Source organism: Mustela erminea, chromosome 11 (assembly GCF_009829155.1).
Source record: "Mustela erminea isolate mMusErm1 chromosome 11, mMusErm1.Pri, whole genome shotgun sequence".
NCBI classification, from domain to species: Eukaryota; Metazoa; Chordata; class Mammalia; order Carnivora; family Mustelidae; genus Mustela; species Mustela erminea.
In genome coordinates, this window is record NC_045624.1 from 92546681 (window position 1) to 92561890 (window position 15210).

A 15210-nucleotide genomic window follows, 5' to 3' on the forward strand; every position below is an offset into this window, starting at 1 on the left:
TTAGTATTAACATTTCATCCAAATGCAAAGCTATATTTGAACATCACCCAACCTACTCAAGGCATTTGGCATAACTAATTAGTGATGTACTAATCTCATTGAGTACTGATCTCACTAGCAAACAGCCAGACTCCTCTGAACCCAGCTGAATCCATAGATTGCCTCCTACGTTAAGTCCCATTAAAAAGTAACATGACAGAAAGCCAACTTTCCTCCAAAAGTTTGAGCCCGAAGGAGGCAATCCCACATGCCTTGGGACTGGAGGTTGAGGATAGAAGGAATAGGAAGGCAGATCAAGACACATTTGCTGAGATGGACCCACTAAGCAGAGAGTCTGCATCTAATGTGGCAGCTTTGAGTTGGTTTGTCCAATCGGATTGTTGGTGGAAACATAACCCAAAAGGTGGCTTCTGCTCAGTAAAGCTAAAGCACCAGGCCAGCCTTGGTGTCCTGCAAAGGCGGGGATTCAAAGCTCAGGGGTGTTTCGTAGGCAGTTTGGGCTGGTGGGTAAAGCAGTATTGTTGGGGGGCTGTAATCACAACAGTTTTATTTATTTCTCACAGTCACGGGGTCTGGAGGTCTGAGGTCAGGACGCCAGTGTGGTCAGCTTCTGGCAAGGGCCCAGGTGGCAGACTGCCAGTTTTCTCCCACAGTTTCTGGAGTGTTTTTCCAAAGGACCCTAATCCCATTCATGACGGTTGTCCCCTCCTGATTTAATCATCTCCCCAAGGACCTCCTACCAAAACCATCACATGAGGGACTAGAATTCTGGCATAGAGATTTCAGCGGACAGAAAGATTTCATCTGTTGCAGCAGGCTGGGGAAGTGAGAGTGTAGTTGTCACAAAGACATTCTGACCCACCCTGGGAAGGACCGGACCCCAGACCTTCCACCAGGACTGTGAGAAATCACTAGTGAGTGGAGGCCACACCCTTGAAGGGTTCTGTGATTGCTCTGCACCATGAGCCAGACCCTCCAGTGGTAACTGTGGTTATAACAGGTAAACTGACACGCAATGGAATTGGTTGGATCAGGGGTGGCATGGGCCAGGAGTAGCACCCCACAACCAAAGCCATGTGGACCTGAGGCCATCATGGACAACAGAGCCAACACAGTAATCAGCACTTGATCCCTGTGTTCTAGAAAGGAAAGAAACGGGACATCCAATTCTTGACCTGTGTGAGCAATGCTAGTTGAGTGAACAGACCTTAAATTGAGTCCTGGAAACAGAGAGTGATGGCTTCTCAGTCTTGAGCCAGTTTGCAGACCCAAAACACCTTGAGTGGATGGAAGGCCAAGAGGGGTGACTCTGCTACAATGCCAAAGGTTTTTACTGTTAATCCTTCACCCAGACTTCCCCAAAGGAACCTCTGGCCTTCTTTAGGGTTACTGTGCATTGCAAAAAAGAAACTAATCAGACTTTTCAGAGACTATGAACATGGGCTCTGAGTTGACAGGAATTTCAGGAGACCCAAAACATCCCTGTTGTCCAGCACTCAGAGTAGATGCTCATGGAAATCAGACAGTCGAAGGCAGATCTCAGAGTCAGCCCAGTGGATCCCTAAGTTTAGCCTGTGGTTATTTCTCAGGTCTGGACTGCATAGTTGGAAAGACATTCCCAGCAGCCAGCAGCATCCCTGTGTTGATTCCATGGCCTATTAGTAAGTACTATTATGGTGAGAAAGCTGCTCAGCCACTCAGTCCACATGACCCTGCAGCTCCAAGGGCAGATACAATTGCTATTTGGAGCTTTGGCTGATTCTCATAGGTGATCTGCAGTGCAGGACCTTAGGGGTTGGGGACCAAGCCCCACCATTGCCTTTGGATAATTGTTCCTTTTGAGAAACAGCTCAAGACCTATTAGAGGGCCTTAACTTAACCTTGGGCTGCCCACTTAAAAGGTGACCTGAACATGACGCACAGTGACACTCAGCCATTAGGCAGCTATCACCTGACCCACCATGCCACAAAGTAGAACATTTCAAGCAGTGTTCCATCGTGCAGTGGAACTGCTATACATATGGCTGGGCCCAGGCAGTCCTGAGCATGCAAGTTACACAAAGAATCTGTCCAAGGGCACATGGTTCCCCACTCCCGACCCACTGTCTTCCTTCCCTTTATGTGCCTATGGCCTCCTCAGCGAGAGTTACCTGCGGTCAGGTGACAGAAGAAGAGAAAAATCATACCCAGGTCAGAGATGCTCCTGGCATGTACTCAGGCACAACCTGGAAGTGATGGTCGCCTCCCTGCAGCCCCTGTCTGGGACTTCCACGAAGGAAAATACTCCCAGGGTACAGAACTTCAAGCAGTGTGCCTAGGAATTCCCTTTCCTGAAAGGGAAAGTGGCAATTCTATACCAGTTCAGGGGCTGCTGTCCACACTTTGGCTGGATGGTCAAGGGCTTGAGCACAATTGGAAAATATAGCAAGGGAAACTGGGGAAATGTCTATGGATGGAATTCTCTGGATGGCTAAAAATTGTGGAGAAATTTGTCTCATGAGAATGCTCAGCACAGGACGCATTTAATCAGCAAGTACATAGGATGACTTGTCTGCCATTGCTCAAAGGGATCATGAAGAAAGGGCTGTGGTGGGAGAGAGTATTATGGACTCAGCAACACATCTTTCCACTTAGCAAACCCAACCAAGCTATGAAGCACCGCTGAGCACCTGATCTGCCAGCAGCAGAGTCCAACATGGCACCATTCCCCAGGGTGACATGCCAGCTGGCCAGTAGCAGTTTGATTGCACTGGGCTACATTTGTCACGGAAGAGGAGGTGTTTATTTTGTTCTTGCTGTAATAGACACCTGCTCTGGATATGTAGTCTCCTTCCCTGCAAACATAGCCTCTGCTAAATCTACTATCCTTGGACTTATGGAATGCTTTACCCATTGGCATAGTGCCCCACACTGTGTTGCCCCTGTTCAAGGAATGTGTTTCATAGCAGATGAAGGGAAGCAGTGAGCCCATGATGATAGAATTCATGGTCGTACCATGCTTTCCACCATCCGAAGCAACTGGCTTGCTAGAACAACGAAATGGCCTTTTGAAGACTCAGTTACAGAGCTGGCTGGGTGGCAATCACTTGCCAGCAAAATTTGTCCTGGCGCAACGTTCTTCAGGAGACTGGGTATGCTCTGAATCAATGCATCCGTATGTGAATCTCTTTCTCCCATAGTCAGGATTCACGGGTCCATGAAGCTAGCACTAGACATGGAGGGACACCTGTATTACCCTAGTGACATCACTAGAAAATATTTGATCCTTCTGTTTCTGTGACCTCATGCCCTGCAGATCTAGAGACCCTCATTCAAAGGGAAGAATGCTACCACCAAGAGACATACTGTGATTCCATTAAAGTGGAACTGAAGATGGCTGCTCGGCCACCTTGGGCTCTTCATGCCTTTGAATACACATAAAATGAGAGTTAAGGTGTTTAACAATCCTGACTATGCAGAAAAATGAGACTGTTAACCCACCGTGGAGGAAATGGAGGGCACCATGGAGAAAATGGAGGGCACCATGGAGAAAATGGAGGGCACCATGGAGGAAATGGAGGGCATGTCTGCAGTATGAGAGATTCCACCAAGCTCTGGGGTGAATGTCAGTGAAAAATGACAACCACTCATTCCAGGAAGGACTACTGGTAGTCCAGAAAACCCAGGAATGAAGGGTTGGGTCACTCCACCAGATAAAGAATCATGACCAGGTGAGGTGCTTGTTCACAGCAAATGTAATGTAGAACAAGCAGCTGGAGTAGCAGGTACAATACCAGCTATGACCATATGACCAGTTACAGAAATAAGGACTCTAATTCTTTTTTTCATAAGATTTTTTTCATTTGTTTCTTTGTTCAGAGTGCAATTCGGGGGTGGGACAGAGGCAGAGGGAAAGAGAGAATCTCCAGCGGATTCCATGCTGAGCTTGGAGTCCAATGTGCAACTCAATCCCATGACCCTGACATCATGACCTGGGCCAAAACCAAGAGTCGGATGCTTAACCAACTCAGCCACCCAGGCATTCCAGGACTCTAATTCTTATGAGCATTTATTCGTTATTTTGTTATGAGTATTTTTGTGTTGGTCCATCTCTTTTCTTTCTTCTCTTAGTCCCTTATCAGAGAACATATGACGTATGGAGTTTGCACCCTAGTATTGAAGTTACAGGTTATCAGGCAGAAGAAAGAACATCTCCAAGGACTTTGTATCCTCTGCTAGGAGATGTATTAGTGCATTCTAAGTTGTTTGTAAGCTAGTTGCATCATGATAGACAAAAGTATAACCTTGTTACTGTCTTTATTTGAAAATTAAGCATGACTTGAAGAGATGCGTATGGGTCCTAAGTTGACAAGGGTTAATTGTGATGGTTAATTATACGTGACAACTTGTGTAGGCCAGAGGACCCAGATAGTTGATCAAATACATGTCTGGATGTAACTGCAAAGGTATTATTTTATATGTAATTTTCACTTAAACATTGAAAAAAACAGATTATGCTCCATAATGTGGGTGGGCCTCATCTAATCATTGAAGGCCTTAAAAGAAAAGATTGAGGGCCCCCAAGTGTGAAGGAGTTCTGCCTCCAGGCAGGGTTCAGACTCAAACTGGCATATCAGCTTGGTCTGCCACCATTCTGCAGAATTCAAACATGCCAGCTTTCACAGTCAGCAAATTCTTTAAAATAAAGTTCTCTCTTTCTGTGTCCATCTCTGTCTCTATCTCTCTTTTTCGCTCTCAGTAAACACAAACACACACACATTCTAGAACCCTACTACAGAAAGTGCTTCACATTTGTAATTAAGGAAATAAATAAAGAATGGAAGATGGGCATCATATTTACTCAGAAATTATTGGGATGTGCCTTGGTTATTAATTATAAAGATTCTAACAGAAGTCTCTAGTAAACTCTCAACAAGCAACTTCAAAGAAAGTATAGAAAAGGACTAGGCTATATACCAAAACCCAGGGGAAAAAAAGAAACAAAATGAAAATCCAGTAACTGCATGAAGTAGTAGGCAAAGTGATCGTAAGAATAAAATTAATCAAATAAGAAACATACACAACTGCAACTAAGAAGGGACATATAACCAGACATCAACAAAACATGAGCATGGGATTTGCTTCTCCTGGAGGCAATGGAGCCAGGATGCTGGGTTTCCCCAAACTCTGAGCAAGCCAGTCTGGGTTTGATCCTCTGGCAGAGAGCTACCCGCTGAAGAGCTCAGCCGTGTTTTTTTTTTCCTTTGTGGAATTGCTGGTAGACCATCTGTCACACACTCAGCATAAACCTGAGCATAAAGAATAGCAGTGTAAGCTACAATTGTGATTATTAAGAATGACTCTCACCCCCAGCTAACACACTATCCTCTCATGGAGAAGAGCCTGGTTAGGAAGCTCAGAAGCCAGGCGACTCACATTGGAATTCACGCCGGGTCCAGGGCACATGGCTCTGGGATCAGCTGTTGCCAGGACATATTGGGAGCTCTGACTAGCTCCCTGATCAGCATAAGAAGTGGGTCAAATTGAGCAAGCTGGAGATGCGTAACAAAGAAATAAACATGGACACCCATGGCTGGCTGATTCTCAACCTGGATGGATCAGTGGGTTAAGGGTCTGACTCCTGATTTCAGCTCAGGTCAGGATCTCAGGGTTAGCTTGGCTAACCAGCACTTAGCAGGGAGTCAGCTGGAGATTCTCTCTCTCTCTCTCTGCTCCTCCCCCCTGTTGTGCTGTCTATCACTCTCTCCCAAATAAATATATAAATATTTTTTTAAAAAAGAATAAGAAAGGCTGCAGAGTTAAACAAAGTGAAAGGCCAATGAGTCATCATGGCATCTCAGATTTTGAAATGATAATGAAGAAAGTGGAGAACCAACCATCCTTCAAAACATGCCAAACTCTGGGATAGGGGGGGAATCTGTCACCTTTAAAAATGTTCCCTTGGAAACTATTTCCCAGGACATCTTCTCATAAATACTCATTGGCTTTCTTCTGAATATTTATGGCATAGGTATGGAATGAATGCCATTACATAGAGCATGAACATGAAAACAGGCAGGAGCAATAAACCTGGCATCAGAGAATGCATTGGTAAGGCAATATCTCGTGCTTCAGGATTTCTGAGCAACAGGGCTGCACGTCAATTTGGCTGTGACCATGATGGTGTCTGAGGGGTGCTGTCTACTTATGAATATGGCTCAGGGGCCAAGCCATGGGACTACAGCTTACCTTCCCGGGTCTGTTTAGGGAGAGGGCCAGAGCTCAGAATTGTTAAGTAAATTGTATATTTTTATTAAAGCAATAATCTTTGAAGAGTTTAAATACTATTTTCCATTTCTGATATTATGTACTACCTGAAGGGACAGTCAGCACTTAGCATCGTGGGAAAGCTGGGGTGACCCATGGTAGACATCCCAACCTTTCTAAGAAATGCAGTATCATCCACATCTTTAGAGTTGTCTGTACATCCCTCCCCCATCCATCAGTCCTGTTCGCTATTCTCTATGTTTTCTTTATATTTTTACCAAAGTAAATGCATCACTAAATCATATTTGATTTTGTATAGTTTTGAAACTAGAACAAATGCAAGCATCCTGCACAATTTTTCTGCAAGTCACTTTTATCTCTTCCTCAGTAGCTTGTCTACATAATTTACACTTTCAATGTTTTGCTGTAGTTCATTGTAACTTGAGCATGATACTGCAGAGCACATACCTTCCACTCGATGAGACTGGGTTGGTTCCCGTTTTTTATTACTACAAAATGGTGGGTTTTCTCTAGCTCTAGCAGGAGAATCCCTCTTTCAAAAGGTCTGCTCTCTTCAGCCTGGACCAGATCATGATAAAGCATTCTCCAAAGCGATGGCTCTAACTCACAATCCCACCACAGTCAGAGCCCATGGGCACAGGCATAACATCATCACACAGGCAGCTTCCCATGATGTCAGCAAAACACCCCATACCCAAGACATTCTCAGAACTGAAGCTACTTTCTAGAGACTGACACGAATGTTGAGAAACTTGGGCTCTTGAATAATAGTTTGCTGCAAGCCTGGGAGTCCACATTTGTGGACTCATTTGGAAGTTCTTATCTACTTAAAGGAGTGTTCTCAGAAAGAAAGGAAAAATGGGGAGGAAGACAGAATATTTGTAGAAATATGGCTGAAATCTAATCAAATTTGATGGAAACCCTTAATTATAGAGTCAATATTTACCTGCAGTAAAATAAAAACAAGCAGATCTGCTCTTAGAAACATCACAGTCACACCATAGAAAAACAAAGGAGAAATTTTGAAATTGCCAGACAAAAACGTCCCTTCATATACAGAGGGCTGCATTAGATTAACCACTGACTTCCAATCAGAGCCAGTGGGGGAAATGTGCTGAAATGACACTAGTCAAAAAGCTAAACCAGAAAAACTTGTCCAGGTGCCTGGGTGGCTCATTCTGTTAGGCATCTGAATCTTCATTTCAGTTCAGGTCATGATCTCAGGGTCCTGGGATCAAGCCCCATGTCAAAGGCCTTGCTCAGTGTAAGGTCTCTTTCCTGCTCCCTCTGCTCCTCCTCCTGCTAGTGCATGTATGCTCTCTCTCTGTGTGTGTCTCTCTCTCTCTAAAATAAATAAATAAATCTTTCAAAAAAAATTGTCAACCCAGAATTCCATACCTAGCAAATCTGTCTTTCAAAAATGAAGGCAAAATAAAGATATTCCCAAATACTCAAACTTACAAGAATTACTAAAGGAAATCTTTGAACTGGAAAAAAAAACTTGAATCCAAGATTTGAACATGCTGGATTTGTTAAGGAATGTGCGTGAGCAAGTGCAAGTGTGCCTATACAGAATGTTGTGGAAGTGTTTCAGCAGTTTACTCTCTGCTCATCTCAGAGGGAAAAACACTAGAAATGCCTGAGAAACATACCTGGGAGGTTTAACTATTTCATTTTGTTTTGTACTTACTTAGCTTTGTAAATTTGGAATAATCATTCATTTTCGAAGTCCCTCTAGCTGAAGTTAGTGATGATTAATTGAAATAAATTATCTTAAGATGTTTTCAAAGTGCAGATGGCTAAAGAAGCACAAAGAAATTTGATTTCCATTTGTACTAGGGTGATGCAAGGCAACAACATATTATGTGGGGAGATTGGAGCTTCAGACAGAGGACAAAATTCCTGGGAATTAACCAAAATTCCAAGGACAAGTCCAGATTTTTAAAAGCTATGAAACTGATGAAGCACAACTGGAGATCCCTAGGGGGACAGGTATTCTCTGAGCTCCACGCAGGATGAAAGGCAAATTGACAAAGATCTGTCTCTAGCAGAGTGAGCGGGTAGAAGTGTCAGGCCTGGGAAGGTGGAAGGATGATGGAGCTACAGGGCTGGCGGTGGAGAGCAGATGTGGTGCAGCTACCTGTGTCCCTTACCTGCCCTCAAGGGCCCTTTGTGACCAGACCACAGCTCTGTGATGTGGGCATGAGGCTTGCGTCTGCACATACACACCCAGGGCTCAGTTTCCTGAGGGCAGCAGTGCGATCTGGTCACTAACTCTGGGCTCAGTTGCCTGAGGGCAGCAGTGCGATGGGACTAATGCTTCTCAGAGGAAAGAGATGGAGAATTATCTCTTTCCTCAGGAATTCCTTACTGATAGTTGGCTGAGCTCCAATCCCACTATCTGGGTAGTTAATACCATCCTTGCCTTTGTATGGGGGCTGGGGATCTTCTTCCTCTTACTTTCCTATTTCCAGCTTGATCCGTCCTCACCACCATGCAAGAAACAGAGGAAGAGCAGGAAGGTAAGGAACCCTCGGCCCAGACCCAGCAGAATATGATTCTATCTTCTTTTCTAATATTCTTTCCACTTTTCTGAGTCACTGGAGAGACTCCTGAGATGGGAAAGAATAGAATTGTCAGGAGAGAGTAGACCACCATGCATCCAGGACAAGCCAGACCAGACAGGGGTTAGAGGGACACAAGGATTTCTCCCCAAAGATCTCAGGCCGGAGTCCAGGTGTGGTGGAGGGGTGCAGGACAGCCTCCCAAACACAGTGACCAGTGGCTGAGAACCGGAGGTTAAGAACTGTCTCTCTAGCAGAGGCCAGGCCCCTGAGCACGGGGTCACCTGCTGCTGGGGTGGGAGTCCCAGCCTCCTGGTTTTCTCTTATCTCAGTACCAAGCGGAGCCACGGAGTGGGAGCAAAAGAAGAAAGAAAAAACAGACTCTGAAAGGTTAGTGTCCACCACTCACCCCTGCGTGCCCCAGTTACACTGTGCCCCCTGCTCTGAGGGCCCATCCCCACCATCTCCAGGACACCAGGGCCTGAGCCCATCCCTCAGGAAACAGAACCCTGGGGTGGGGGGTTGGGGGTTTCTGGGAGGAAGAGGAGAACCTGGAGGCTTCCCAGATTCTGTGCCAGAACAAAACCCTGAGGGGCTGGAAGCGGTGTTGCCCAGCAGGGGCCCCAGGGCCTGGACTGAAGGTGGGGCCTCCCGCTCCTGCTGTGGAAGCTGTTCAACTCCACTCAGGTTCTTCTGTGAGGCCACATGGTTCTTCCTCCCGAAACACGGTCATGAACGAGGAAGCACTTTGGAAAATACAAAGTGATCCCAATCATGAACCCTGTAATCACCGTGCAGGTACATGGCCTTGGACAGTGCTGTTTGGGGATTCCAAGTCCAATCCCCCAAAGCTCTCCCCTAAAGGGACGTTGTACCCAGCCTCCTGTAAGACCCCTAGGCCCCGCCTTCCTCTGTGACCCGGTCTCCTGTTTCCAGTTTTCAGAGATTGCCTACAGGATCTGGAAGAGGTTCAGGACCTGTTCTCCCTTCTGCAAAGGTAAAGAATCTGCCCCCTTCTCCCCTGGGTGGGCCTTCCCAAGTCTATGGTGTGACCCCCACATTGCAGGAAACAGCCTCTGGGGCTGTTCAGGGGGGCTGGGAGGAGCCGTGGGGACAGACTGTGACCAAAGCCCCGGGCTGAGGGATAGCAGGAGCATTATGACGTGGGTGTGGGGTGTGGAGGGCTGTGGGGACCACTCCTGGCCCCAGCTGCTTCAGCGGCAGCTCATGCCTCCTGTCTCCCACAGCCACCTGGCGAGGCTCTCCAACCAGGGCGGCTTCCACCAGTTATTACATCAAGCAGCCCCTGGGCGGGTGCGCCGAGGGTCGCCAGCTGGAGCTGGTCAGCCATGCAGGGAGCCTGTGGAAGACGCTGCTCCCATCGTGGCCTTATCACCTGCCCACGCTCCACTGACGGGCCCCCCTTGGCCTCTGGCCTCCACCCTGCCATCAGGACCAATGAGCTCCTCAATTTCTGTCGGTTCACACTCCTCCATGAGTACTTCCTGGCCAGCAGAGCCTTTCCTCCCCCTGGATGGCTTTTCACACCAGCCCCTTGCTCCTCCCCCTTCCCCACCATGTCTCCCTCCTTCTGAGGCCTCCCCTCAGCCTCTGACAGCCTCCTTGGCCCCAGAGCGGCCAGACTCTCCTTTGAATCTCCCTCAGAGTGACTCAAGGGGACCCCCGCCATGCCCCATCCCACAGAGATCAGCTCCACACATGCCTTGGTCAACTGACAGGACAGCTTCTTCTGTCCCAGCCATCTCGGGAATGGGCCGCTCACGCTACCCCATTTCAGCCCTGTCCTGGTGGCAGGCGGCTGCCAGTGCCTGGAACCTGTCCACCTCAACATGCTTGGAGTCTCATCAAGCACCTCTGTCTGGCGGCCCACCAGAGGCCTTGTTCTGGGGAGACCCCAGACACAGACAGGGAGAGACTAGGATCCCCCCTCTCAATAACCTGGACATCCAGAAGCTTCTGGAGATACTAACTGCCAAGAGAACAGAACTGAAGTTTTGGAAGGAGAAGGAAAAGAAGGAAAGGTCAAAATACCAGCTGATGTCTTTCGGGAGAATGCTCAAGTCCCCAGGTAATGGGCAGGACACCATGGGCTGCCCGTCCTTCTGGAGCATGAGGGGCAAAGCAAAACAGCTGCTTGGTCCTGAGAAGCTCCCACATCCCAAGATTCCAGGGGACAATTTGGAGCAGAAATGTAACCAGCTCTTCTGGGGTCTCCCCTTTCTGCACAGCGAATCCCTGGTGGCCACTGTCAGGATGACCGATCCCCCACTGGAGCTCCCATCCATCATATTCAATGAGTTCTCTCATGCCTTGCCACTCCGGATTCAGGCCAGCTTGTCTCCACGCTTCTCCCTGACCCAGGACTTACAGGACCCTTCAGCCCCTCCCCAACCCTTGACCATGAGCTTGTCCCAGTTCCTGCCCCTGCCTCTGACTCAGCCCCAGCACCTCCCTCTGGATCAGCACCAGCCCCTCCCTCTGGACCAGCCCCAGCACCCCCCTCTAGCTCAGCCCCAGACCCAGGCCAGCCTTGCACCCTCTGTCCCAGTCGGACCGACTTCTCTGCCACCGGATATGGGGAGCTGCACTGTAGACCAGAAGACACTGTCTTACGTGTCAACTGCCGTTCAAAACCTGGATTGTCACTTTCTGAAGAAGCAACTAGAAAGTGACAAGGTACCCCTTGTGGTGAAAAGATCTCAGGAAGTCTTTAGCCAAGGTCCTCCCAACCTTCCACAGAGTGACCAGGCCCCTGAGGGCCATGGGTCAGACTCTGTCCTTCCGGGGGACTTGATCGACTCTGAGCTCCGGAAGAAACTGGAGTGGCACCTTTGGAAGAGGCTCATGAAGCAAGAAAGGGGCCCGCCCCGCAGGATCCATCTATCCCGGAAGATACAGCCTCACCAAGAGTTCCAGAAGGTGCCCCAGGCACGCAGCTGGCACAGTCCCACATCCGAGGCTGAATCTACGGATGGAAGTTGCCAGGCCACGCAGAAGACTGGGTCCAGGTACCCAGGAAGGACCGTGCCAGGAAAAAGCCTGGGCAAGGATTCAAGGTCCGGTGCAGGGAGGATCCAGAAAGATCTACACAGGGGCGTGACGAGCTCTTCAGGGAAGGCTCCAGGAAGAAATCGTGAGGAGTCAGACACAGACTTGAAGCCCTCCACAAGCAGCGCAGAAGAGAAACACCCAGAAAAAGACCGTCAAGCCCATTTCAGGAAGTTGGGGCAGTCCAGAGAGGGTCAGGTTCCTTCCAGGCTCGCTGCCCACCATGCCTTGGACCTTCCCAGAAAGCCAAGCCTTCATCGGAAACCTGGAAAGCCAGCACTTTCCAAGTGTTGGGAACGCTGCATGACCACCTTCCATGATTTTTCCATCCTCAGTCCATACACTCAGCGGATGCTAGAAACACACATCATAAGGCTTAGGGTGAAGCACCAGTGGGGCCTCCCCCTCAAGGTTCTCAAGCCTATAAACATCTTCAAGTTGAAGAAGGGCTTCCTCCTCTCCCAGTCCTCTGGTCCCCTCTCAGCCACCTGTGTATCCAAGGCTGGCTCGGGAACCAAGTTTGAGGGAAATCCTCCTCAGCCCTATCAAGGAGAGGTGATGAAAAAGTCTTATCCCACCTGGGGGGGTCCCCTTGGTGCTCCCCCACCTACGTGTGAGGAAATCCAGCAGGCTCTGGAAGGGACCGCACCTGGGGGTGGGCCTCCGGCTGGAGAGGGGACCAGGCCACCTTCTCGGACCTTCACATACAGCTTTGTGGGCAGAATCTGGCACAGTGAGACTGCCTCGAGGACTCTTATGAAAAGCACCTTGGAGTCAAGTCCAAGTCCAGCAACAGCCATGAAGAAGCCAAGGAGAGCGAATGGGGGTCAGGCCTCACGGGACGTGACCGTACTAGAGCTCAGCTTAGAGCCCCAGGATTTGAGTGCCAAAGAGCCCAGGGAGGTCAAGGAGGCCCCTGCCTGGGGAGTCACCTTAGAATCCCGTGTGCTGGACAACAACCAAGGCATCCATGGAGAGCTGAGAAGATCAGGGTCTTCAGGAAAAAGCAACAGCCCCCCGCCACCTGCAAAGTTGGTCACCCAACACCCCAAAGAGCTATGCCTTGAGGCTCAGCACAGGGGATCAGAGCCCCAGAAGTTGATGGAGTTAGAGAACCAGCCTCGGGCCACCAGCCCCACCATGCTCCTTCAAGACTGTGAGACTGTGGTCCTCCATCAAGACTTTGCCACTGAGCATCTCCTTCAAGACTGTCAGTCAAACGTGTTCCTCGCTGCTGATGTCTTGGCTTCTCAGGGATGTCTGTCTGGCTTCCAGAGCAGGTCCAGTGAAGAGACATCTACTTCCCAGGTGCCACGTGGCCAAAGATCCCGTGGCCAGAGCCCCTACCGGCAGCCAGGATTCCCAGGACTGCAGCACCAATGTAAGAGCCTGAGCAGGTCATGTGTACCCCCCGAAGAGAGAGAAAGCTCCAGGAGGTCCCCCTCAAGAGAGCCTGCCAAAGAGTCGTCGGAACTGAAGCTCCTCCAGATCAGTGAGGTGAGACGCCCCGTCCAGAGCCAGGAGTCAGCAGAAGCTTCGGGAACCAAGACCTGTGAGATCTCACTGAAGAAGGAGGCGGCACCTCCAGAAAATTATTTCAGGAGAAGGATGAAGCACCTGCTCCAGTGGTTCCTTCCCAGTAAAGGCAAAGGACTGGAAGATTCCCTTCAAAAGGGCAAGTCATCATCATCCCAGGGCCGGGGACAAGCCACAGGCAGGTCGGCCATGGACAGCGCTTGTGCCGAGGCTCAGGTGGTCGTGACCACCGTGGGGCAGATCCTAGAGGAGAAAATCGTGCCTCACCAGGGACTCAGGGCCCCAGAGTTCAGCTGGTGCCAAAAGGACCTCCAGGCTTTGGCAGACCGCAGTGTCTGCTACCACAGGGTCCTCTCCTACCAAGAGCAGAGGAGGGTGATGAGGGAGACAGCCAGCCCACATGGCACCCCCAGGGGCCGCAGCTATGCCAACAAGACTGAGTGGGTCGCATGGCCCTTCCCCGCCCAGGTGCTGGGGGGCCCAGGCAGACCCTGCCAGTGCGGGTCCCTCGTGCTGGGCCCTTCAGGCCACACCCTGCAGCCACATTGCCCCAGGCACTGCCTCCTTCAAAGATACATCACACCGGGCCAACCACTCTGTGCTCCTCACGCCTTTCCTGGGAGGACAACTTTCCTCCAAGAAAAAACGCAAACGGTGCAGAGAAAAACTTTTTTTTCTCACATTAGCACATCCTCTATGGGCTAATGGCTTCTCTGTGCCACAATTACTTTGCTTCCCCAAAATACATGTTCTTTTTCTCGTGAGTGGTGCTGGCCTCTGTGTGTGCCCTGCTTCAGGGGGTGGGAAGGATCAGGGTCCCCTCTCCCTGATGGCCTGCTTTGGCTTCCGGAACAAATGGGGCTTTGGAGGATGGGTGAGTGTGGGGCCCACCCCCGCCTCCTTCCTCATCTCCTTCAGTTTCCATGACAAGATGAACAAGACCCAGACCGGGAACTCTCTCTGCCCATCCTCTCCTGCTTTCCCTCCACCTGGAGCATGTGTGGCTGCAGGGAGGGTCTGCCAAGGCAGAAATCCTGCTCGGGCTCCAGGAAGACAGAGTCCTAGGTCAGAGTGGGGCCCGCAGTTGGGAGACACAAGGCTGGCCCTGAGGGCAGAGGTGAGAAATCCTGCCCCCCCCCACACACAGTCTCCTTCGGGGAGTAGAGGATGGCCTCCCTGGGAGCCTTCTCACCCCAGGGAATCCCGTCTGAGCTCTGTCAGCCCCTCTTCTCACACTCGGAGCAGCAAGGGACAAGCTCACTCCCGGCGCTAAGGATGTGTGGGGGGTGCCACAGAGATCCCCAGGGACCAGCCTTGCCCAGCCCCAGGGCACTGAAGGGGCCTGCTCACCAGCACCCCCTTCCCCTTCTGGGGGATGGAGGGGGTGTGGCTGTGGGTGGGGGGACCCTGCCCTTAGGGTGGGACGCCAGGAAGGAGGACAAGTGACAGTGTGTGTCTATGCCTGGTGTGACGACTCAAGACCCTTGGTGTCCCACTGCCACCCAAGGGCCCAGAGGGGAGAAGTTAGAGGCCCTGGGGCTGTCCCTGCAGGGTCTCCACCCCACTCCAGGTGCCAAGTCCAGGGGTGGGGTGGCGGTTTTACAGAAGCCACCTGAGCTCCCACAAGGACGGCCAGATGCCCAGAGGCAGCAAGGCCTTCAGGCAGAGAACTAAACTAATGCACAATTTGATAAGCTTGTAGGTCTGCGGGTCCTGGGACGGACTTGTGATCTGTGATCTTTACATACACGTGTGGCCCAAGGACGGCTCCCAG

At 50.2% G+C, this 15210-nt stretch overlaps 1 protein-coding gene across 1 annotated transcript; it reads left to right on the plus strand.

Moving 5' to 3' along the window:
• The first annotated feature begins 8526 nt into the window (after nucleotides 1–8526).
• On the plus strand, nucleotides 8527–14194 carry LOC116569616 (spermatogenesis-associated protein 31E1-like). Its single transcript, XM_032305982.1, has 4 exons — nucleotides 8527–8789; nucleotides 9164–9221; nucleotides 9768–9828; nucleotides 10079–14194. The coding sequence occupies exons 1-4, from the start codon at nucleotides 8604–8606 to the stop codon at nucleotides 14139–14141; spliced, it is 4368 nt and encodes a 1455-aa protein (XP_032161873.1). The 5' UTR covers nucleotides 8527–8603; the 3' UTR covers nucleotides 14142–14194.
• The last annotated feature ends 1016 nt before the right edge of the window (nucleotides 14195–15210 follow it).

Bases quoted from the DNA above. Each gene is read 5' to 3' on its own strand.
- LOC116569616 (XM_032305982.1), top strand. From the start codon at position 8,604: ATGGAGAATTATCTCTTTCCTCAGGAATTCCTTACTGATAGTTGGCTG. The intron at 9,222-9,767 runs GTTAGTGTCCAC...TCCTGTTTCCAG, and splicing joins GAAAAAACAGACTCTGAAAG to TTTTCAGAGATTGCCTACAG. The intron at 9,829-10,078 runs GTAAAGAATCTG...TGTCTCCCACAG, and splicing joins CTGTTCTCCCTTCTGCAAAG to CCACCTGGCGAGGCTCTCCA.